The sequence below is a fragment of the Gnatocerus cornutus genome, chromosome 2, assembly GCF_029298725.1.
Source record: "Gnatocerus cornutus isolate USDA-ARS CGAHR chromosome 2, icGnaCorn1.1, whole genome shotgun sequence".
Classification (NCBI taxonomy): domain Eukaryota; kingdom Metazoa; phylum Arthropoda; class Insecta; order Coleoptera; family Tenebrionidae; genus Gnatocerus; species Gnatocerus cornutus.
The window spans coordinates 6,593,942-6,620,487 of NC_142234.1; the positions used below are offsets into that span (position 1 = coordinate 6,593,942).

The 26,546-nt window shown below is 37.4% G+C and overlaps 1 protein-coding gene and 1 non-coding gene across 7 annotated transcripts in view; both read right to left on the reverse strand.

Moving 5' to 3' along the window:
• Window positions 1-26,546, reverse strand: part of LOC148178350 (uncharacterized) — a 152,872-nt gene that overhangs the window by 14,495 nt on the left and 111,831 nt on the right. For all 6 annotated transcript variants that reach the window (XM_088031359.1, XM_088031364.1, XM_088031363.1 and 3 more), the window contains 2 exons: window positions 11,128-11,725; window positions 4,275-4,364 (listed from right to left, as the gene is read on the reverse strand). In XM_088031359.1, the coding sequence (XP_087887485.1) occupies window positions 4,275-4,364; window positions 11,128-11,725 (688 nt within the window). The remainder of the gene's footprint in view (window positions 1-4,274; window positions 4,365-11,127; window positions 11,726-26,546) is intronic.
• LOC148178351 (U6 spliceosomal RNA) lies at window positions 13,962-14,068 on the reverse strand. Its single transcript, XR_015769724.1, has one exon. It is a non-coding gene; the product is annotated as a U6 spliceosomal RNA (small nuclear RNA).

The following is a 26,546-nucleotide window of genomic DNA, read 5'->3' on the forward strand; positions in this document are numbered from 1 at the left end:
TGAACCAATACAAAATTACGATAATTACTTCGAAGTACCTATTCTTCAGTCAATTTAATAGTAACAGTCTTTTGCATTCAAAACGCTTTCACGTCCATGCAGGACTGAAAACATACTCCCATCCTGTGGTGACAGAAAACTTTTCTATCGTTCTCTATCGAAGATGAGCACAATGAACTCGACACGGTAGTAAACAGGACCAAAACTAAGCCATTTTGTCTCATTGATTTCATAATCTGGTACACAACGTCCGGAGCTCATAAATTCTTTATCTTCAGAAAATAGTTTTATCTAATGAAAAAATCGCATTTATCTTGTCTGAATGCACAAGCGTGGAGACATTGATCAAATTTAGTAGATTGCAGATATATTTTATCAGACTGGTGTTGACAACATTGGTGACTCACAGTTCCTAATTTGGTTTATACGCGCGAATACAAATAGAAGTAATGTACCATTAAAAAGAAACAAAACGACGTTTATATTAGAGTTCAGATTGTTTTTTAAATTTACAACTGAAAATACCAGTTAATGAATTGGTTTCAAAAAACGAAATTATTCAAGAGTAAAGAATAAATTTACAGCAAATAGTTATTTGACACGTCGGTCGGCGTCGACTATAATTGTTGTGAGTTATTACATTTACTTTGCTTTGCAAAGGTAGGCATACCTATTTAAATATCTTATTTTGCTTGCACGGTATGCAATATACAATCTTGACACTGACGAACTGACTTTCCAATATCTCACTCTCTTGACTGATGACTTGTTCATTAAATAACTACCATAAACAAATCATAAAACTTCTGAAAAGTTATTACCCCTTTTCTGCTGATTATTATTAAATGCTTCTCCAAGGCACTAATAAATTCTCACATTAGCTGTAACTTCTTCAGCAGCGCGCATAAACTGTTTTTAAGCTATTTTGTATTTTCCCACATATTTTCTTCACCGGCCATTCCATATTCATAGCTAGGTTACGAGTCCACCGCTAATGGTCGTCACACTAAGATTTCTGTTCTTTGAACACAATAGGTTCATCAGTCGAGCAACTATAAAATTGATGAAAACAATCAATAATTATATTAAGATCGATTTTTGTCGAGTATGGATCCTGATGGGGAGCACCAGGAGTCACAGATTGATCTATGGTAATCCGTCCCATAAGGTCAACCATTGTATATACAGGCCGTGAGAAAAGTCAAACCGCCAGTGCACATACACACACCGATACCGAGAGATTGTCGCATGTCAAGACGCTGCCGGCAATAAGTGGCGAATTTTTGTCAAGAAGAAGATTATAGATTTTCAAGATTCTAGTGATTTATTACCTGCAGCTACATCGTAATGGCTCCGTTTTCACTTGTTCGCTATCGGTGTATTGTTTTTGTAGTTGATGGGCTAGTAATTGAAACCGAGAACAATATAACTATCCTCACTTATGAAATGTGGGAAACGTGATAAAAGCAAAAAGAAATCCTGCAAAAGAAATCCTTTCCCAGAACTGGCACACACCCGATAGGATTATCGCAATCTTTGAGTGTTACAAATTCGTACTTATATGGGTGATGTTGCTTGTCGAAAAAATCGCAACAACCACCGTTTAGAGAAACAATATCGTGTTCGACCGCAAAACAGCGTGCAACCAACACAATACATTTCAGATAAAGTCGGCAATTAGCACCGCTAATTCCTGTTACTCTCAATTAGAAACGAATGCACGTCGAGCGGGGGCGGCACTTGTATCTACATTTATACAAAGTACAAAGACTTTGCGATTAGGAAATGGGAAAAGCACGTACTCCGTGCACGGCCTTAAACTGGTTCAATGAGTTAATAAAAGGCGATCGACGATCTGGCCGAACAACAACAATGAAAGAGCTTTTACTTCATCTGCATAACGTTAGAAAAAATACAGACGTGGTGAAACGGAAAACTTAAGATGGATCGGAAAAGAGAGAAAGGCGCAGAGCATTTTGAAAAAAATCTAAAGACTCTCGCAGCTGCGGTCATCAAACACAAGCATCAGAAAATTAGAAGACCCAAAACGTGCACACTTAGTTGTTTCATTTATTAATCGATTTAAATTAGTGTATATGATCTTGACAAACTATTGTACGTAATTTTAAGTTTCTATACAAATGAACAAGCCTGAAACTTTTGATCAGTTATTGGAGTTTTTATGTTCCATTTGGACCTAATAAACTAAAAGTTAATCCCACCGAGTGCCTCTCACAACAAACTTATCTATTTGAATAAGACCTGTGCTAGTGCATATTTCGTAAGTGCACTGAGTGGCGACAATGTCAAGGTTGCTGATGTTTATTTGGCATTCATTTGTGAGATTTTATCTCTTCCGATATGTGGAAACAATCTTTTAAAACGTATTTTCGTGGTATGTAAAATAAATAGAGCATCTCAAATAGCGACAGATCAAGATAGCGACCCACGCTGGAACAGCAGGAAAATTGCACCACTCAATGTCGAAATAAATGCACTAAAAATTCCTATGGAATGATTAATCAATTTTCTTGCGATCAAAGGTGTGCCAAATTTTATAAAAAGACATTGTCTTCGCACGCATTTCTTAATTTTTTGCATTAACGTATGCGCATTTATTGCATAATACAGCACGTCGTATAATTATTGATGACACACTAACTCATTAATCATAATCATTGAAGCAATGACGGCTTTGTTCCTTCATTTTTATTCCGTCCACGATGGTTCCAGACAATGCAACAACGAAATTGCTTTTTTTGAACTGCGATTCTTGAAATTCGTATTTATTATGTAAAGTAGGTATAATTTTCCTGTAATTATAATATTCAGAAAAGTGACAGACTTGAGCGGCATCCCTGTGGAGTTCCGAAAAGATCTCTCAATCACGTTTCCGTCATCTCCGATCACGATGCAGCTATGAACGATCTAATTATGAACGAAATGTCAAATATTCTTACTTAACGTAATGAATATGCGGTCTACGGTGGTTGGCCGTACCGCCATAAAGGTAGTGCCATTTTGAAATCAATTATAAGAAATGGATATGCTCGTGCGTCACGCCCTTCAGATCGTGATGGTATTGTTAAATTGTTTACTTTCGCAAACTTACTTTCAATCATATCCTCCCGTGTCCCATATGATGGACACGGGTCAGGTGTAAGTACCTTGATTGAGACGTCCGCAAACCGTGTCGAACATGACGAATTCGACCCACTTCGCTGGGGATGGTACGGCAGTACCTGACCGCTATGCGGAAGCGGCGCCATGTCAAAGTTCACCCACACCCATAACCAATTGACCGGATGCTAGAGCTTTGATCATCGGCGCGTTCATTTCATGCATGTGCCGCGAATGATTTTTCACAGTGATGGGTGTATATAACTGTGAATCGATCGGCCTACATATTATTGCACCACGGGCATGGGCACGGGTTTCACGATCCATCTGATTGCGCGACAGGGGGCCGTTTCATCATACTAGATTATCGATAATGGGTTTGGGAAACTGAAGCGATGGTTTGATCGAAAGATGACTTCGGAAGTCTTGTGAGTTTGTTGGAGGTAATGAAGGCTTCCTACGAGAATGAGATAGGATGGCTCTAGCAGGTTGTTTGGGATTCCCACGCGGAAATAGAGAGGTTTACCACCTGCCGACATGTTTAAAACACTAGGGAGAAGATTATGTTCGAAAAATCTGAATAGAGTGCACCTAGGAGGTGGTAGCGTGAGCGCGAAATATATTCTTACATGCACTTGTGATCCATATCCAACAGATAACCAAATACGAAGACTAGACGAGAAAACACTTACGATAATGATCAACATGAAGGATTTATAAGGTGTAGAAGATATTTTAGTTCAAACATTTTCTGATCCATAAGAGCAAACTCAAATATAGCCAAGATGAGATTTTGGACGATGTTTGCTCGATATTTGATGATGCATCATCTCTGCTGCATGTTCTTATAAACGTTTCCGGATCAATCGTACTTTAATAGTAGGTACGATTTATATCACGTAAATTAAAGTAAAAAAGTGTAATAAGTTTTTACGACTGAAAAACTCGTTGTTTATTCACATCATTCAACATCAGGTGTGTGGTCCTCCACGCTTACAAACTCCAAAGGAGAAATTCCACAGGTGCAGTTCACTCTTTTTCAAGTTAATGGTCAAGTAATTGCACGATAATTGCCACTTTTTGTGAATTATGTCTCAACATATCAACCCATGAGAAACACGACCACTTCCAGTCAGAATTAATGTCTAAATTACCTGGCAGATTGATTCCGGACATGAGAAGCTTGTCAGGCAGATCTGTTATCCTTTTCGGCCTGGCTATTTCCACCTTTCGATTTGAAGATCCTGCAACAAACACGACATTTATAGTAATAGTTCACTTCCTCGTAGATTTTTTAGTTGGAAACGACTAGTTCCTAACACTTTCTTTAAACCGTTCATGATTTATCGCATTATAATAATGGTTATTGAATAAAACTTTTACCAGCAATAATTCATCAAGGTCCTGGAGGTATTGTTCTGTTACGTAAAATAAGAGCTGGCTTGTTTACACAGGGTGACTCAATGTACCGTTAATTAAACAGCTGTATTTTAGTTATGATTGACGTTAGAGGGTTACGCAGAGAAATTATTATTTAATAAAGCCTACATCACAATAATGGCTTGTGTGATTCATTGTGACATTAATTGCTTTTGTAATTCGATTAAAGATCATTGCGAGATTTAATTTAAGAGCAACGAAGTGGACGAAGTGAAGAGGTTTGAACCAGATTTATAAACTGAAGGGTTTTTAGAACGTTAGTGCATTATTACAAAGTTAAGCACTCAAAACATCAGCGTTTAAATAGTGTTTTTTACGTTCAGAAGAACAAAACTTTCCTTATCGTAACCGATAGTGATTTATGCTATATTGCGATCGATAAAACCCTTCAAATTATGTATTCATCTGTATTTGGTCGATCCATCCCACTCACTTATTTACGTCCCTCGTTACTTTTGCGTTATTTAATTTTATTAACACTATTAACTGTGCGAAAGTGTTGTTTCCCATTCAGAGAAATGTTCAAACCTACAAAGATATATAAATAGGTAATATAATCCAGCAGTTTGCAGTGCCCACGTCTAAGAGTTTCAAATTTTGGAAACATCTAAAAATATGATAACTCAACTCGACGGTTACAGTTCCCAGCTGCTTGTGGAAGAAATGAGAATTTCCGTATGCACGAAAAGCCGATCGTCGTCATCCCCCTATTGGAAATACGGAAATTTAACACTACCCGCATCTGCAATATTTATATTTATCAAACGAGGGATAAATTCAATTAGGCCCACCCTAAATCTCCTAACGTGTCCTCACAAAGTCACAACTTCCAAACAATCGTCGCCAAACCCAGTGGACGGAAGTCGTTGAGCATTTCCCACGTGGGTGCAGCCATCACCATTACATTTTGTTTTCTTAGGATTTCGATTGAATAAATGTTTGATTTGCTCGCAAACGTTTGCCTATTCATTTAATGTCATCTCGATCGGGGACTTAATAGCAAAATACCAAATCGATAATAGATATAATATATCGGGTGTTTCTATCGCATGAATAATTCATTTCTGTTGCGCAAAGATCACGTCGACATAAATCTTGACACTGTAACTCCCATGGAATTATCGTTCCTGGTGAATATTGTTAAAGCCTGCACACTGCACATAAATCATTTTAATTGAACTTTTACGGAGGTTTTTAATTAAATTAAGTCGTATTCGGACCTGCGACTTAAGATTAACAGATGGAACCGATAATTCCGTATTTGGATGGATACAGTTATGGCCGAGATTCACAAGAGATCTATGATACGATGATTTATTGCGGATACCAAATCTGAACGCGACGCGGATAAAACATCGTTCGGTGACACGGATCGAGAAAAACAACACTACAAGGATGTGAAAAAGGTTATAAAGTGGCAAGCAGTAAAATTGATCAAAAATTGAACAGCCGCAGTCGTCATAAAAGCGTCTTTTGTCGTGAAAGCCGTAAAGTTACCATCTAAAATTTTGCAACTAGACAATATTTCACGCACTGCTATCTCTCGTAATAAACTTCCTCCACCGGTACCTGTACTAATAAATAGATAAACAACCTGCTAATTGCACAATTGCATGTTTTCACATTTGTATATTCTTTTCCTTCCATGTTATTATATTTACAGGATTAATCAACGCTTATCTAGACGCTCGCGTGCAAATGCACCTGTCAAATATTAAATACGACAGTATAAGTGAAGGTGTTAAGTGTAATTTACTCATCTCGATTCTTAAATTTTACACACTCACCAATAATTTACATCCACTTGTAGAAAAATATTTACAGTGAAGGTGCATAAGAGAATGCTGAAAATACACAGTAATTGCAGGTTCATCCTCGAGGTCGAACTTGTATCATTATCATTAAGAACATACTCTACCAGAGGTGTTTATAGGAATCGTTTATTTTAAAATTGAGCTTTTTCCGGTTGACTTTCTCTAGAACAAATAAAACCAAAAACTGTAATGTAAATTCGGTAAGAAGATTGGATCGTCAAGTAGATATTCTTCCATTTCCCGCGAGCTTTGCAACCTCATCGTCATCATGCCAAAACACTTCTGTTTTAATGATCATCTATCATAAATATCCGCGCATCACCTCTTCATTCTCGACAGACCTCTAAGAGCAAAGAAAATATTTGCGGTCGAGTTTCCACATTAACGCATCGTCCGACAGCCTTCAGGCGACTCTCAGGAAACGGACGATCCTGCAAAACACTTGATCTCACGGAACTTTCGATTTCACTCGTCGTTGAAAAAACTCAACTCTGCGTTAAACGTGAACAAACATCGAAAGCTTTGGCTCTTCTACTAGCAGCTACAAGGAATAATTTGTGCTTTCTCGCGCCATAATTCTTCTCGCTTAACGGAGTCTACTTTGACGTATTCAGATTAATCTCGGCGGTTTTGTAGAAGGAGAGAGAACGGCCGTTTAGAATAATTTTCCTGTCATGAAGTGCAATTACGTTCGACGATATAATTAAAGATTTTCTCGCAGCGTGTGGGATGTCCCGGAGTACGGAATTTACGGTTTCACTTGTGCCGTAATGTTTATGTATGATTGTTGTTGCATGTGAGTGGTGCAGTTGGTCTTTTGATGCAATTAAATTAACAAATCAAACCTACGTGAGCGCCTTTCGACGCGATCAGGTTCATAAAATCGCTGTTTATTGAATATTGGATGCATAAACATGTCAGATGGATAACGGGATCTGTTGTGGATGGTTGATCATTGATCAAAAACAGCAGTGGGAGCACTCGGAACGGTATGTGGTGCCTTCAGATGGCAAGTGGAGATCAATGGAACTATGCAGATTGAGATACACTCCTCATGGAATAATCAGAATTATAATGAGTTTTGAAATTGGAACGATTTGTTTACAATCATCAAACTGAGTTCACGGTTAAATCTTCTTGGGCGTTCGAAAAAACTACAGAAATTCACGCTTTCTAACATATGCATTGATTGATTATGTGCTGTTAATAAACAATTATCATTTAGTTGCATGAACTTTCAACTGGAGGCCTCTCCATTTATTCTTTTTCCACTAATGAAGGGAATCTGTGTTACCTTGTAATATTTATTGAACTGTCGGACTGCGGAAGAAGAAAATTATCTATAAAAACCAAAAGTCAAATCAATCGATGCTGGTTTTAACGTTGCTTGAAAACACATCCCACAGTAACCTGACAGATCAAAGTAAAGCAGCAAGATAGACAAATAAAGAAGTGCATGACAGCACCATCCATCACCCGTTGATAGCTCGACAGAAGTTAGATAATTCATCGTTCCGACAAAGTTCTTATTTTAGAAAAGATAGTTAAGATCTCTTAACTGCACCAAGCCTATGATTTTCAAGCCCGAAAAAATAATTTATTTTCCGGTTTCACGCCGTTCAATATCCCTAAATGGATATTTTTAATGAAACGATCGGAAGAAGATTGCTTGTAACTTGATAAGAGTTCGTAATTGTTTTCCTCGACAAGTGTGATGCACAACGTCACGATAACTATAATTTAACTTTCAATTACATCGCGGAACCGTCCAATTCTCGTTCTTGGATGTGTCTTTCGTAAATTTCCGAAGAAACAGTACATGTACGGTGCTTGTATGAAAGTTCATTGTTAAAATTAAATCCGGCATCGTGCAATCGCATTAAAATCAGAAGAATAATATCATTTCCGTGTTGGAGCCGCTATCGCTGAGATATTACCAGTATCCGAGGCTCTTTTCCTATTATTTACTATCGCAAAAGACGGGGTACAAATATGTAATCTTCCATAAAAGCGCGTGTATTACCAAATATGGGCGTTCGGTTATAAACCTAGCAAAAATAGCAACAACGCGATTATTTGTTTAGCCGAAGGGCGAACGTGGGTCCGTTTCATTTGCGCTTTTGCATCTGTGTCCGCGAGCGCCTTTTACTTCTTCCAACGAAAAAGTCCGGAAAACGAGTGCGGAAAAGTGCAGACCGTGGGAAGAATCGGCCGAAACGTTGGTCGTAACGGGGACGTATTGCCCAACAGGGACGCCCACAAGGGAACGGAACTTTGCTCCGAATTGTTGCAATAGGTCTTTCACACTTTGGGGACCTTGGGTGTTGCACACTGCTCCAGATTCCCGACCGTGTTTCGAGGTACCAAAATAAGTTATGGGACTTGGAAATAACACACGACAAACATGGTAATGGGCGATCATCAATTTCGTTTTACGACCAGTTATGAAATTGTGAGACCATGTACGTGTACCTACAAGTTTCATGTAAAAAATATTCTTGTCAATGTGAAGAAAAACTCATAAATCCAACATGTGGATCAAAGAATTTAAGATACTTGACAAACCTAAAAATTTCAGTTTTTATAAGTTGCTCCTCCTCCGCTGGAGATACAAAAATAAAGACGTCTCCTATGTTCATTCAAGTGTTTACATTTCCTAATCACATAACTTCTGTTACAACCTGTTGGTATCTCGCGTTACCAGCAAGTACCAGCGTTGGTCGCTGGCACATTTTTCATTCATAACATCGGCCGCAGTAGCGAAAGTAATTCATACAAGAGAGCCCACTCGTCGAGCTGCATTGTATCTGTAATAAACAGTTAGAATAGTGGGCAGGATCGTGCATGCATATGCATATGTTGTCCACGATATTCTGGGTTTGCGCGTTGGCGTCTTCTTCGCCTTGCATATTCATTACCATTATACAATTTGTCCATTTTTCTCGGTCTACCATGTATTTGGGACACGCATTCTCTTGACGTGTGGCTAATAAATCGCAATTAGGAGAGTTTGGGCCGTGCTTACAGACGCAAATTGCCTCATATTGACATGAGTGGTTATTTATTGACACAAATGGAGGTCTTATGGATAATCGGACAGATATACACTCCCAATTCTCGATAATGGAGCAAATCTAGCATATCCAGAGGTGACAGCGAACGGAAACTTGAATAAATTCTAAGCCACGCTCGCAAAAAATCCGAATCAAAATGATGACGATTTGGAAAGACAAAAGGTATATTATAAACAGAACAATAGATCAAATACACAACATTCTTTGGACGGAAGATACGTTTCGTCTCCCATGCCAAAATCGGCGTGGCTTCGAGAGTTCGGTGACGAGAACTGCCTTAGGAACAAAGTTTCGCTAGAAATTTTCTTAATTGTCATCGTCATCACTGATGAATGGTTTTCGAGTGCGACAAAAACATGCCTCGCAGCAGACAATACCGAATTCTCCAGTATTCCATTTCTGCTAAAACCCGCAATTATCACAATTATCAAATCGCCAACAGCCATTAGCTAAATTCCTACATCTTTTTCTTCTCAAACTACACAAGGTGAGGACAGCAGCGACCCAGAACACGAATACCATGCAAAAAAATTCACTTTCTTGTAAGTAGGACAAAGAGCCTCAGTAAGCACAGTAGACCAAACTTTCATTGATCATTAATAAGAAGAACGTCTTTCATCGACGGTAATTAACTAGTGGACAAATAGGTGTCACTCGGTTATAACGAGTGTTTACAACAATGTTTCGGTGTAGGCGGCAACGATTACCTCAGGGTAGCATTAATCATTGTTCGCATACCATCCTCACAGCTTCCTGTGTGATTATTCATAATGAATACATGCATGATGCAGCGGCGACCTAAATAAGCTCGATTTTGACAGGTATAAGATTCTGGTTTTAATATGGGATTAAATGGGAAGTACTTGAATGCTGATGAACTCGCGACCACACGTGCTGTGGGGTTACTGAAGGACATTTTTAGCGACGACGCAGGAGGTTCTTTTGTAAACGCTTACAGAAAAAGAACAGAAAGAGTACCCGGAGCTTAGGCAGATAATACCATGAAATGCAACAGAAACCCTAAATTGAATAAATGCTGAACAACAAAAATATCTAAATGAATGGTATACTTAATCCCCTGAATAAATTTAGAATCTTATTATAAAATTTTCTACCTGTTTACAATATTTCATTTTTTCCAAGTCAAGTTATATAACTGAGCCTCCTTTTTACTCTGTTTAACATTTTGCAACTTCTCTAAGTTCTGTCCACATTTTTCCCTGTCAAATCAACCGGTTGTATAACAGCTTTTTACAAAACAAATTGAATTTTACACCGACTTTGTTTTAGTATTATAATTAGATGTCAATTAGAACCAGATGCATATTTATGACGTTATCCGTTATTGTGGCTTTGGGGTGTTTACTTGTATAGAGAAAGATTTGCATGTCTTTATACAGAACGATTTCCATATATTTAAAACTAATCTATGTATATACTTAAATAATCGTTATGCTTGATTATTAAATAATAATTAGAAGTTCGCGTGAACAACACGGAGGAGTAATTAAAATAATTAATTGACAGGTAGTACAGCTTCAGGTTATATAAGAAGATAATTACTAATTCCGAGCCGATCAAGAACTAAAAATAGGATAAAATTAGATGCAAAAATGATTATCGCGTTAAGCAACTAGTGAAGCAGTTTCGCAGTTTGTAAAAAAAGAGTTAATACGTACCACTCTTGATAGATTCCTTGTCTTCCTCCTCATCGCTATCAATGTGGGGTATGGACCCAGCAAACTCAAACATTGGACTAGTTTGTATGGACGAATCCTTTTTGAGCACTGGGCTCTCAGGCAACCTACACGAACATTGACAGGCACAAGACATCACATCTTCTTCCCGTCTATCCAAAGGCAAATACTGAAGACACTGAGGACACGGAAACGTTAAATCGTCAAGAGGTACCCTCTCGATGGCGTGCTCCACTGAAACCAACAAGTTCTGTAGGAGTTCAGGCAGTTCGGCGCCGTCGTAGTCGTCGTAAGAAGTCAGCTCCAAATCGGCTATTGAGCGCAAGTTTGAACACATTATGTCGTCCAAATTTTCGAGAGGATTTTTGAATTCAGCTATGGTGTGGCAGTGGATACTGGAATGTTGGCGCCAGATTAAGGCCAGTTCGAGGCCGGGGGCACTGCGACTTCTAATGCACAGGTAGCAGTCGCTGTTTCGTACCACGGAAGGGTCGAGAGGGCCCAGGTGGATCGCTACACCGGAGGGACCGAGGCACAGCGGCCATCCTAGGGGGGCGGAACCGTCCGACGGGGTCTTGCACTGCAACAAAAAGAATTTCATTTTATAATGATTTATAGTGTTTATCACTTCAAGGTTTGTGTGTTTTCACAAATTAAACTTTCTGAGATTGATTGTTGGAGAATTTTCCCCGACATATCGCAACAAATTCATTTTGTGTAGACGACAATCTCCATCAGTGCCCTCATCACATCGCTGGTAAGCCCTTGAACAGGTCTAATCGTCTAATTTATCCAACATAATCCGTATTACATTCTCGCGTAAATTACGTAAATGCGCTTGATGGGGAGAAAGATTTATGACTGTTTGTGAATGGAATTAGAGGGGACAACTTGTCGTCGTCAGTAAAGGTAATTAGCAATGATATACTTATCGACTTTATTTCCATAAACGTATTCATTTGGTAATATTAGACTCAACCGCATTCTTCCTTCAATTTCATTGTAACAAAGCTAAAATTATTTCGTGCGAAGCGTGCATAAACTAACAAGAAATTTATTATCATTGCCCTCGCATATGCTTATTTATAAAGATAAAGTATGCCATGAGCCAAATTCCTTAAAGTTGTAATTCTGGGCAAAAGTTCTGTTCGCCCAAATTACTGATGGAATTTGAGATCAAAATCTTGAATTTTATTAAGCATGGTGTATAAATAAAAAGCTGAAAAATGTCGTTAATGACAACTGGTCGCATTTTCTTTACGAGTTACTTGACGAGATTGCGTAAGATGTACCTACCTGTTGTGATATAGTGCTGACAGGATAATCATGGAATTTATTACTCTGAATCATTTTGCAAAAAGGTTTGTCTTCACGTATTTCTCTTGAAAGGTTTTAACACAGAAACCTCAACCGTTTTCTTGGCTGTATGTCAAAGTATCATATTAGTTCGGGTTTGATGAGATTAAATTGATCTCTAGAAGGATCATAATCTCGTTTTAATTTTAAGTGCTTATATGTGATAACACCTTCAAATATGCGGGTCAAGGTAAATCACTGTAACAGTTTCGTGAAACTGTTGATATTCATTGCTACAGATAACCAAAATGAAAACTTGCACTTTTCCGCAATAATTTCGCGTTATTATCGCGCCCCATTTCCGCCTCTAATCCGTAAAATCGCTAATAAGGATTTTTCCTGCGTTTGGGCGATTTCCCCATCGGCATCGCATCACTCTCCATTCTATTCCGGTCATTTGAAACATGAAGTTCCTAGTCTAAGCTAGTAAAATGGCCAATTATTATGCGAAAATTGCGTATCATTACCTCGTAAACACAACTCACCCGACAAAGCCCACAACTAAATCGCTCCTTTAGCCGCTAATAGCCTCGGAAGGCGGTTCAATAAGACATATCGTTATTAAATAATTAGCCTCGTTTAATAGCGAAACAACAAATTTCATTCGAATTAGCGTTTCCAGGTTAATAATAACCTTGCTCCACTTTTGTTGCATCGTAGAAATATATTGTTGACAGACATGAAAGTGCTCCAACACTAACCGCGGAAAAAATCACTTTCATGACCCGGCATCGAAATCTCCGAATCAACAGAAGCAACAGATGTCTTTTTACCGGTTCTGTGCACAATGCGGAAACGGATCGATCAAGAATGTCAGGCGGGAGTTGACTTGTGTCGCTTGTTTGGATTCTTGAATGACAATGACGTGATGAGATTAACTTGTAGAATTTTGGAAGCTTGTTGGTCAAGCTGACCCAGTGAAAGCGTTGGAGGAGAGATAAAATTTATATTTAGAGAATAGTTAAGGTGACAAAATCCTTGAAAAAATGGGTATAATCATACTCAGCTCAAAGAAAAATGTATCCCTCTAATCCGGCAATTAGCTTTTAAATATTTTTATTGTCCATTCTATGGTTCTTTGCCCGCCACAAATTTATTCATGGCGGACCAATTTTACGAAAGCGGTGTCTGAAGTCAAAGAGGGTAGCCTGACTTGATGAAATAGCAATAAAAGCGCATTTTATAGTCAAATCTTATTGTGGGGAAATATTCATTTTGATTTAAAGGAACTTCACAGAGCCTATTCAAAGACTATCAAAGAGGCTTGTTCTTACTAAGGAGTGTATATTCAGTTAACATAAAATTGCCATTACCAAGCAGAATATGTGATCATTAAATGGTGCATTGCGAATGATGTAAAAATCTGATTTGCGCCACAAAGGATTTCTCAGCAATCGAGTCTGGATATGTTGATTTAACAGTTTTATTTTTGTCAAAAACTTTTATCACAATTGAATGCAAAAAATGTGGAACGCTTCACGATTTTGCGTGTCATCCTTGCGCAGGGGCCATGCTAATCTTCTCTGTATCGTTCCAATTTTAGTATATGTACCGCCGAAGCGAGTACTCTTGTGTTACTGCTACACCTGGTATATATTGTTAACAGCTCTCTGTAGGTAGTCGTGAGATATAACTACCTGTTCTATAAGTGGAGGGTTCTCTGGAATGTTTTTAGACCCCAATGCAGTTGCTTGACTGGTCCAAATATATTATGTATAGTTTAAAAATTTAGCGGTCTGAAAACGCGACTTTCCGGACACTCTGTATGAGGGAATATGTGTTAATTAACAAAAGAATTGTGTTTGGATAACTTTAAATTGATCTAAAGTCTAATAAGTTTAAAAAATTCGCACAGTACCGAGTTCTTGGACCAAAAATTTTAATCCAACATAAACATATGGTTACAATGTTGCAGAATATCCTCCAAAGATGACTATATATACATACGAGTATGTTATGTATTTAAAATAACCGAGACTTGTCGTAAAACTAAATAAAAAAAAAAGAATAAGAAAAGTTTTAATAAAGTCAACTCTCACTTTATTTTATCAAAATAAATTGTGTCATTAAAGTTAATATCAAAATGACAATATTATTGTAACAAATTATTATAATAATTATTATCACAATTATAAGTTGCACTACATAATTAACTAATTCGCTTTAATTAAATTTTACAACCACATTAAAGTAATTATAACATTACAAATCATTGCAACTGGTTTACTATCGTAATGACAGTCTTGGTAAACATATCTAAATGAAAATTTTACAAATACTTCAGCGTAATTACCAAGGTGTTATAATTTTACAAAAACATTTTAATACCACAAATCAATCGTGCACGAGTCAATATAAGAAGAGTGGAAAGTAAGAACCCGATTTGAAGTGTCTAGCACCTGTCTTCCGAAAAAATTGAAACCATAACACTTTATCATGTTCGCACGCACATTTCCATATTTTAATCGGATATACCCAGAGAGAAAGGTGGAAGAGTACAGTTATCCGCCGAACACAGTGCACAACAATTTATTTTTATGACTATTACAACTATTTGAAAGTACAAGTACATACATCTATTACGGTACTTATCTCAACACCATAACCGTCATAAAAGAAGCGTGTAAAACCTCGGTCCATAAATTAATTTAAATGATAAATATAGGAGCGTAAATTAATAAGTGTCGTTCGCTATGGGCTTAAAGTGGTTAAATTGATTGTGTCCAAGCAGAGGTCATGTGCCTTGAATATTTGAACCTTAACCTGCAATTTTAAAGCGCTTCTGCGGCTAGAAAACACGCGTGCTATTTGTTTTTTCTAAGACCCTAATTGAACACATGTTGCCAGTGTGGGATTTCATGTACTCGTGCCAGTTGCACAATCAATCGTGTTAAATTAATTCAATTATGGTCTAATTAAATGGAGCTGTTTTGACGGGCTGTCAGTGCTAAACAATTACTCACCAGATTTACATCAAATGCTATTTTACACAGTGAAGCGTGTAAAGTTTAATCCTCGTAGGTTTTATTGATAGTTTTACTGTCGGCACAAGAAATTGAGAAAACGCAGGAATTCGAATGAAATACAAATTTCCTGTTTACTGGTAGCTTAATCACATTATCAACTTGATATTAATGAGGTGAAGACACAAATGAGCAACAGGTTTATTATTAGTGTATAACAGAAAGGTCACTTCTGGGAACGACTTAATAAAGAACCAAATAAAAATAAAAATTCATGGTTGAAAGTGGCATACGCTGATTAAAATGAACCGAAGAGAGAGTATGGTGGACGTTCCAGGTGAATAGTTGATGAACAGGTCAATAATTCGTTCTGGCAATGTTAATTCTCCTTCGATAGCCCTTATTCTTGATCAGAAAATAAGAAATTTTTGCTTTCTAACCCGCAAGGGAAAACCTTTCAATTTTTAAACGATGTATTTGCATATTACATGTTTCTTTATAATCATTTACTAAATCCCGCAGCGAAAAAAAGTACAGAAGCTATCCTCCCGAGTGGCATCAGTCGTCTTGATGGATCGCCCAAGACACGCCAAAACCGTCCGCCTCAGCATTGACTGATGACTACATTTCGAATTGAGCCTTTCATGGTTGAGATTAATAACGACAACCAATGTCAGGGTTGATTATAAGCATTCGGTCCTTTGTTTCCCGTCCAGACTGGAACAATACCGGCCCTGACCTTCCTCACGGTGGTACCATGAGACGAGGGATCGACGTGGTGGGTCCGAGTGTGGAATAAAGGTGAGATAATGTCGTAATAAATTACACAACAAACACCCATGCAATACATCAAACAGCAAACACGAATTAAACGTTCATACGCGGGAAAAATCGCGATAAAGCCCACCTTCTCGGTAACCTATTGAAAACGGAGAACTCGACTCGAGGACAAGACAGAAACCCTGCATGGGGTGGTCGGCAATCTACTTTACTCTACGAGTATATCACGCAAGAATGCGTTTACTACCACAGTAACGTTGACATGGACCATGGTGGTTTTGTCCCAGAGATTTATGGAGGGTTTGGTTCCCAGAGATGGGTCAGTCTCTTGATGGGTCAGCTCTTTGTGTGCTGGAGACGAAGTTTACGTTGCCACAGTCCGGTCTATCTGTCATCGACATCTGTATTGAATAATGCAAATTCTCAGACGTGTACATACAACCGCGACTCGGCGAACAAGGTATCTAATCGGCGATCTGGAATTCTCAACTTGTCCGGGGAAATGTTATGACAGCTGAAGAATGCGAGCGAAAAGGAGGATCGAGAGTAGGAGGTATAATACCCAATGTCATTTCACACACAAATTGTGCAAAAACAAAGAAAACTTCATGACTGCAAGGACTGCAGACTTCTACAATCTACCCACTTGGGTTGGTTGATTGAAAGAAACAGAATTTGTCGAAAAATTGTATATTTTTGATATTATTAAATATTATTTTTAACTTCACAATAAGGAAACATTACACTCACAAAATATAAAAGTTGTTAATAACGATATTATGCTTTCAAAATTATCCCTCTGATGGTACCCAGGTGCATGCATAAACATTTCCTTATGAGCACAAAAAGTTGTTTGATGCGGATTTTCTTTAAGAAGGACAAAATATGCAATCCAAACGAGTCCACTTCGATACTGATTAGTGTCAAACGCAGCAGCAGATCCCGCTATTGCTACCTAATCATTAATAAATAATAAAGAATTGATATTGATATCAAGCTGAGTATAAGATAGGTTTTCAGCTTTAATTAACAAATTCCCAATATTTCTTATCGAGCTCTTGAACACTTGAAACAAAGCTTAAACATCATTTTGATTGTCATTTTAATTTCTAAATAACACAGCCTAAAAAGCGTAATCGTATATGTATTAAAAAACGAGTTTAAAACACGAAGGTTTTTAAGTTTTATTTACGCCATTTGGTCTAATTTAAAAAATCATACGTTACTATGGTAACAAAACTATTAACGCATGTCATGTGAAAATGGTCTCTTAACGCATGCATTCAAAACGAATGAGGAAGGAGCTTTGTTACAACAGCAAATAAGGAAAAGTAAACAGTGGTTTTGTACCACCATTTATAGATGATTTATCGATTTTTATCAGATTTCACGTGCCGACCGCTCGAATTTTAACCGCAAAATCTGCGTAAAAACTAAATATTCTTAATTGATTCTGCGCCCCAAAACCGAAATTTTATCCAGTAAAGTGTAAATTTTAAAATAATTGTCAAAACAGTCACTTGAAGTATTAACATATATTTAAATTTTGATAGAATTTGCTGTTTATATCTGGTGCGTAAAATAGTACCTACCATTTCGCAGCTTATTAAAATTGTTATTTAGTTTATTTTGATGTTTAATTTTAAACTAAAATCCCTTGTACAGTTCATATTAATTTGACCCTTATTATCGTCCCACTTTCGCGCTCATAATTTTTAGTTGAAAAAATTACCAAAAAAATTATAGAAACCTGTCATCTTCAAGGTCAGCAAATTGAATTAGCATTTATACCTGTGGTGAGCAACAATTGGATAATTTCCTGCGTTTAAAATTGAATAATTTCACTTGCAATTATCTGCGAACAGCTCGCTAGGCTTTAATAGCGTCATATTTTAAAAAGCAACAATTTCATTCACGTACGTAAAATTTACAATCAATCCCAAATATAGCAAACAGCAACAATCCAACATTGTCCTCTACACAAAGCCCATTTAATTATCCTGATACTTTCTAAAACTGAAAAAAGCGCAGTGCCTTATAAGTTCCCATGCAGATGCTGCCGTTGCTTGTGGTCAATAGATTTTGACTTAGATATGGGACGTACAAGCAAAAAATCCCACTTTCTAGGTCTTTCGCTACTCCTACAAGTTGTTTTTGTACCTTGATCAGATTTCATTAAATCATTCGGTATTTGCAGATGTTTATCCGGTGATTATTAAGTCTCATTAAGAATCGCTCCAGCAGCTAATTGCTTGCAAGAATCGACAATCAACGTGCTGAATTGAGACGAAAGCGATTAATTGAGTTTATCGAGTGTGATGTGGGGCGTTGGAAGATTTCGTTGCGTGAGGGGCTAATTGTGCGACATTGTTTCCGACTAAAGTGCGCTAATTACGAAAGGAGTCACTTTTAAACTGGGACATAAATTAACTCGGCGATTCCGTGCATAACTCTCGGTTGCTTCTTAACAGACCACTTAATAAATTTCCGCAACGTTGCTGTTGTTAACACAAGAAAAGGCTAAATTATGTTCTGTCGGCTTATTGCAATGGAGTGAAATTACATCTTGGATATCTTGTAGATATTAACCATTATTCATGACCAGGCGATGGAGATCCATTTTTCCTTTTGGTTCTGTTATCACTTTCCTTTTAAGTATGCAACTTAATATTATTTTGTAAATTTTCTTTCACCTTTTAAACACTCTTGAAAGGTGTGTGAAGTGCATTGTTCCTTATCAGAATTAACTTCTTGGCGTTCCACTTTATGAGTTATATGAGCCAGGTGTATAGAAGCCGGTTTCTTCAATATCGTAAAAATATTTCTAAAAACTGCAAATCCTTTTATGGTGTTAAAATAACGTACCGACACCATCATTTCTGGACGACTTGCATATCTGAGAGAGCCATAATCTCAGGAAATCTCTTAAAATTACCAAATACCGAATATTTTAAAGCTGCACAAAATTTTACGAATATTAATAAATTTCTCCATTAAATGGTTGTTTTTTCCGCCCACCCAAGTATTACACGTAGTTATTTAGATCTAATGACAGCATCTCATTCCACCTCGTCCCCTTTAAGTTCTTAATTATCCTTTGTCTTCTCGCAAGGTTATTCTTCGAAATTATATGATTAAAACCATTAAACTGTCACAGAAGCAAAACAGTGAAACTGAAGAAGCTTTACGGCAGTTCAACAGCAGGAAATTACCAATAAATGTGCACTTCCGTAATGACTCAACTCCCATTCATAATTTAATATGACTTAATTATAATCCTCCGGGTATGATTGAACACATTGTTTGAAGGATGGATATCGGCCTTCAATAAATTGGCTTTTAATCGTTTTGTGATCAATACTGAATCAATAATGTGAGTAAATATTAATCATTGAAGTGAAAACGAAGAACTTTGCCTGGAGGATATCCCGTCCCAGATAGAAAATCGGGCATCGAATGAGTTTTTACAATCACAAGGTGAAATTTTTCGATCGTGAATCGATAATGTGCACAGTTATTGTTTTTAGTCATGATATGGCAATAGACACATTTGGAAGAAAGTGTGGCCACATGTCGATAGCGCCTGGAGTGTTTCGTGGGATTTTTGGTTTCACCAAAATTAAACCATTTTTCTGGTTTTTTTAAATGTTTAATTTGTGATAGTATGAAAATTCGCCTGACTTTCCATCACGTAGTAGCAACATCAGACCACAAATAAATACAAAAAAGTAATTGAACAAACCCTTCACTGTGTACCATTAAATTTAATCCACTTCACAACCATAATGTTCAGTTTATTACGACAGGCTCCTCTCCTAAAGGTTGCTATTATAAGATACAATTATCTCTAGATGAGCCGATTACATGACAATACAATATAAACCCCATCGTCCGCATGTGATTTTCAGAGGGGAAACTTTACCAGATGGTTACTCTCAGAGGGTTACCTGGTTCACAACAATTAGAGGCAGAAAAGAGGCAAAAAAATTGATTAATAACTTTGGCGATTCATCATTATTCAAATATATTGTCAGATGACAGTAGATATATTAAATCCAATGATTTTAATGGAGACAATGACGGGACGATGACAAACGAGTTCTTCAAAATTATTGATAGTTACTTTGATAATAATTTGGGTGTCCTATTGTTTCGGGGAGTTTTTGCGGTGTGATATTGATGATGTTGCGTGATGTTTTGTATTTAGAACGTGGCAATGAATGCATTTTTTGTTCTTTCAATAATATATAATATATAAGCACCAAGAGAATTTTTTAAATGAGTGATTCTTGGTTAAGAGGTAAATTTGGTGTAAAAGCCAAAAAAATGAAAAATATTGAAGATACAATAATTGCAGCCAAAGAGCATTTCTGTACATTTTAGACTCACAGGGAGCACTAAAATTTATAGTGATCACTTTGGTAACATTTGTGAAAATAAAGTTTGAATGCACAAAATTTCTTTCACATAGTAGGTGATGAAATATTGATAGGCCTTCCTATTATAGAAGTCATGAAGTTCGGAATACAGAGGTTTGGATTAAAAACGTTTTATTGCCACAATTTTATTAAATATGTTCCTTTTAGATAAATGGGATCTCGACTTTTGCAATGAACGGTTTTTCATTACAATAAATTTGCTGCTTACACCAGTCTCCATTAGTAGGCATTAGGTTTCTTACACACTACTAAAACAAATAAAGTCTTTGAAATATGAACTTATTTACGGCAGTTTCATTGCTTTTCCTAATTGGTGCCTGCAGTAATGTCAGTTACTTGAATAAAGAAATAATATGTGAACTTAATAGAGAACTTTATCATTGGCTTAACCTTTACAAAGAACCGATTACTCAAAAGTGATCTGATTTACTCCAAACTTTGAAGTATTAAATAAAAAACAAAAAAATTAACTTTATTATAACCTAAATGCTCATCCACGTTCATCATCTTCAAGTTTCGTTAGAAAATCTCAAATTTAAGAGATTGTTCGGTAATGTTAAACTGCAATTTATTCATGCGAATGAGAAAGAGCGGAATCAGAGCAAAGCAATTAAGTCAGCTTCTTAAAAATATCCTGAAAAAAGTTGACAAGAAATAATAACTCAACCAGTAGGACAAGGGTAGGTGCACTTAATAGATTCATTTGTAATTTCCAACATTAATTATATCGCTCATTTGGTACATAGATAAACAGTTGTCGAAGTCGCCTTGTTTCCTTTTAACAACTATATTTATCAAAGCCCTGCCATTCATACCACTCACTCGTTGAAAATTTCAACATAATGCCGCCATGAAGCGTCATAACTTTATAATGATCCCAATAGCCGTCAAGTCGTCGTAGGAGTTGATGGCCGTCTTTTAAGCATCCCTCCTGTTCTGATATTACATAATCCAAAATTAACGACGTGTTAATTCGTGCTGGAAAGGCGTTTTTAAGACTACAAACCCAACTAATTGAACCGTCAACTCGACGTTAACATTTCGTAATAGAAAGTGAACTCGAAAATTGACAGAGCACCTTGAACGTGACTTTGTTTAACGTGTATACTCTCCATTTGTGGTCCAAAAACGAGGCAACAAAAGAAGTACCACCGCTCCGGACCCCCGGAACCCACACAACGATTCACACCTTACTTGGCGCAAATACGGTTCGTGGGAAAATGGGCATTGTCAATTTACACTAAATACTGGAGAAAAACGGTACAAAACCGTGTTAAACGTATTGAAACGAAGAAAGTGCCCGAGCTTTCCCTATTTGGAGCGGCTGATTTAATTACGAAGCTTAGAGTATAAAAATCCTAAGTGCTTTTACTGCACCGAAACGGAAAAAAATCGGCTTTGGGCTAATGCAACGTTAGCGTTAATTAGGCTGTTTCCGGGACTGGTTAATTGGTTTTCTCTCATTGACCCGGTAGAGTGGTGATGAATAAATAAATTGCGAGGTGATAAGCGATCGATTTGCATATAAACCGTACGAAGTGAGTCGTCAAGAATTTATTTCGGATGACCGCGGGTTAGTGGGAGAGTCATCTTTTATAGCTTCATAACATAACATACCGGGATTTTATGGGAAAAGCACGGGCGCTTTGAAAAAGATGGAATTTTCTTCAGGTGCATCGCGATTCCCGCCCAGGTCAATATGCTCTTTTAGGTCAATTAACAGTCGATAAACAGCTGCATATATACAGTTTTTCATTAAAGCTAGCGCAATCGTGAAACTATTTAGAACCGCATTAACGCCGACAAAATTGCAATTTTTTTTAATTTCGCATTTGTGCTTCTGAAAGAATTTAACCACTTTGTTGCTCCCCAGTAAATGTAATCTTTTCAAAAAACGAATTTCGACCTTGACCATGTTCGTTGAGTGCATAGGCGTAAGTCCATGAGCGTGTTTGTCGAGTATTCCATCAAAAACTCGACAAGTTCATGCACCACAGCAATCAGCTCTTGATTCCCCATTGTCCTAATATGAAAACTGATCAGGCTCGATCATCTCCATATTTATCCTTTTAATTACTATGATACACTTTCCAACATCTTCCATATGTGGATATGTAAATCTCTTCATCTCCTTTGCATAACACATGTTACATAACCAACGTGTAACTCAAAGAACAAGAATTGGTGCGTCCAACGTCAATTAAAAAAACCCTAAACGAACCGATCCAATTAGAGTGAAAAGTACCATTTTAATGACTCAGTAATTGATTTTTCTCCATTATCTAGACAGGCAATAATTAAGCAAAACTTAGGCCTTCACGTGCCAATTGTCGAAAATTGAGGAAATCTGCACTGGATCCATAAATTTTGCTTTCTAACAGTTTTAATTGATTTCCTAACAACAAAAGTCGATCAGCATCTTAATTATTGTTTTCGCAAAGAGAAAGAGTTACTTCACCGAAACCTGTATGAGTCATGGTGTCATGGACCATAAAATTTAGAGCTTTGCCCAGTCAAGGTCCAAGTCTTCTTCTTTGTTGTTACGGCGAGACCGTTGGTTTTAGGAGCTGTTATTCATGACGTTAATGAGTTAAGTTATTAATAAAATTGAATTATTCATGTTGAAGCGTTCAAAAGATGGTAATTTGGATTTCTGAGTACGCGGCGAAAGAAGTGGAGCCGGAAAAAAGATGCACTGCCCTTCAAAAGTTAAAGAAAATGAGAATTCGTTCTCAAAGAGAAATTTTTCACCGTAAAGAAATCTTGATTTACCGCCAACATCAAACTAATGATCTAATGGTCGCTTCTTTTTTTACAGCCGGCAAAAAACACATGTTTACATCCATCTTCTTCCCACTTTACAGGTATGTCGTTCCAACATGTTCCTTGCAATGTAACCAATCCATCCTATCACGTTGCAAACACCTGGTCTTACCCATCCAGTTATTAATCTCAGTAAAAATCTAAACCTATAACTCACCAATGAGCGTGTAAAGTCCGTCGTTTTCTTCATCCACCATAATTACCCCGTGAATTACGACAGGATAAACCCGAGGATCGGTAAAAATGATCGTCGTACCGTTGACAGATCCCATTATTTAAAACAATCCGAATGGAATTTAACACCTGTTTGAAGATGTTATCTGAAGAAATAAGAATGCGACTGCTTCTGCCGAGATTGCGGCAGGTTCGTGTGTGCAGCACCCGCAAGCTTGAAAAATCCGCCAATAATTATTTTCCTCTCTCCAGTCCTCCTCTATTAATCTAACTCGTGTCCGTTAAAAACAGATAAAAGGATAATAATTCTGTCCGTGCTGTGGATACGACTTCGCTTATTAAGTCAGATGCAGGTGTGCGATTATCGCGAAAATCGCTCAACACCAAAGGCTACACGCTAATCGAATCTTTTTCTCGCCACCACGGACCTGTCTGGTTTCCATCAGGAGTGAAACAAGATGAAAAGCTGTGGAGGGGACGCAAAAGAAACAATCGCGTGCTTCTATTGTGAATGATACGGTTCATTGCTTTGTCTTTTGTTGCAATTTGCTATATTCTCCTTTGCATTGATTGACCTAAACCGAAGTTGACATCTTTGTTAAGACGCCGGTTGGAGGAATTCTCGGAAATTTATTGGCTATCATGCAGATGGAACACGAACATGACGGTTTACAATCAACAGCAATCCCATAAAGAGGAACTTATTCAGAGGGTGTCGGGTATTGAGTTTCCTGACGATCCCTAAAAGGAGGCCGTTTCTTGACAGACAAACATGTAGTAAAACGAGAAATGGCAGCGAATTTACTCAGATCCCCGAAGCCTCAGATACTGAAACAACTGATCTAATTTTATCGAAGTTCGCAGTTAACGGCCGCCATAAAAGTAATCCACAAGAAGTAACAACAATGCTTTCAAGTTTATTTCTGGGATTGGAGTTCTGGAATAATAACCAACAACTGGAAACACATCCGGGTATTTTCATGCATCACTCTTGGCAAATTTCCGAGTGGGATATTTTCAGAAGAGCAACAGAAAGTCTTGGCTGTACAACATCAAGTTTTTAAATTTGTTCTTGTACAGGGTGAGCAAGTCTGAGAACTTTTTGGTTATTTCACTTTCTTATATTCCCGTTCTTCAAATTTGACAAACTGTACTCTTTGGTCATCTTGAGGAAGCATTAATTGCCAAACGAAATGTTTTAAGCCAAAAAAACTTCAGAATCTCTCTTTAGGAAGTTCAAAGACTTCTCTGCTCACGTCTAATTGTGAAACTCCCTGTATACCATGAGAAAAAAGTCACACTACAGTTATGTTTTTCGAAACTTGATCCTCAACACCTCTAACGGAAACAGAAGAATAAATGAAATATGAAACACACTGTTACAAACACAATTCTACTTTTTCTGCTTGAAGAAACATGTATAGATACATATAGATAAGCCAAGAAATTCAATCTTGGCACTCATGTGATTGTTAAATCTCATGTCATCGACAGAAACAAAGAGATTTTTGAGCCCCCTTTCAACAATAATTAGTCTTTCTACTACTTTCTTCCACACCGATAATCTTCAGACCACCTTAGAAATGTCAAAATGAAAAAAATCTGGCAAGTGTGCCAACACAATTTTCCTCCTTTCTAGTTTCATGATTTATTCCCTATTGGCTACCATTACGCAAAAGATAACGAAGGTAGAAAATGATTGATCGAATTCTTGAATTTCACTGAAAGCTGTCTTTTTTGTTGATTTTTCGAAATAATTGGACGGAATAAAATTAATTATAAAGACATCGTACGGTATTGGATACTGTTAGGTTCGTTTTTTATGGCAGTATAGTATGAGAAAAGAGAATTTTATAACGCTTCCACGAGCTTAGAGGAAGTTATTCATTTTCACTCTAATAGGTTGGGTTTCGCAAAAATCTCGATGTGTTAGAGCCGTGAAGCCTGCCGTATGTATCATATTTATGCAAATGCGCTAAACCGCAGCGTTTTCCCACGTTAACAGGCGAAGAAAAATGTGTAAAGCATACTTTATACAAGGCAGACGCACGAAGAGGAAGTGGCTGTTAATTTCAATTCGGTAGCTTATAGAGATGTCGGTAACGAGAATCTTCTAGTCTCATGAGACTTTGGGGTGATTATAAAATAGAAACGAAGAACCTGCTGCTTTCCAATCATTTCCAAGATTTTGGTTGATAGCATTCACAGTCGTTTAAGGTCGATGGGCACTTTGATTATCGCACAGCTAGGAAGCGTACGACGTGAAATCATCGCAAGAAATCTATTCTCCTAATAAGCCAATTTATCGTCTAGAATTTTCCTTTTGACCATATCTGGGCAGGAACTCGCACAATGTGGGTCACAATGGCCATCAAAATATTACCAATAGCAATCTTCCTTCGAAAAAATGTTTCCCTTTCTTTCTTTTAATGACAACAATTAAACGGAATTTCTACTGACCTGACCTCGGACGTGAGTGAAGTGATCGACTGTCAATCACAATGACAGTCACTACTGCCAACAATTTGCATACAATAAGATCGATTTTTCCGCTTAGAAAAAGAACCAGGGGAAAGCAATTTCATCATCGCTTATTAAAATCTCCGAAATCATTTTTACCACGCCATGATGGCCTCCGGCCGATCTTCCCGCTTCGGACCTGATTAATTTGTCGAAACTAATCGGCACTAGATTTTTTTCCATCCTCCTCATCAATTTCGGATCTGTTAGGAATCGCCGTTTATAAAATTAATTGCCGATAAAGAGTCCCGCAAGTCACGACATAGCCCATGTTTGGGCCATTATCTGGGACAATTACTGAGTGAAAACTATGTCGCGTCGTATTCCGAATCGGAATGATTTTTTT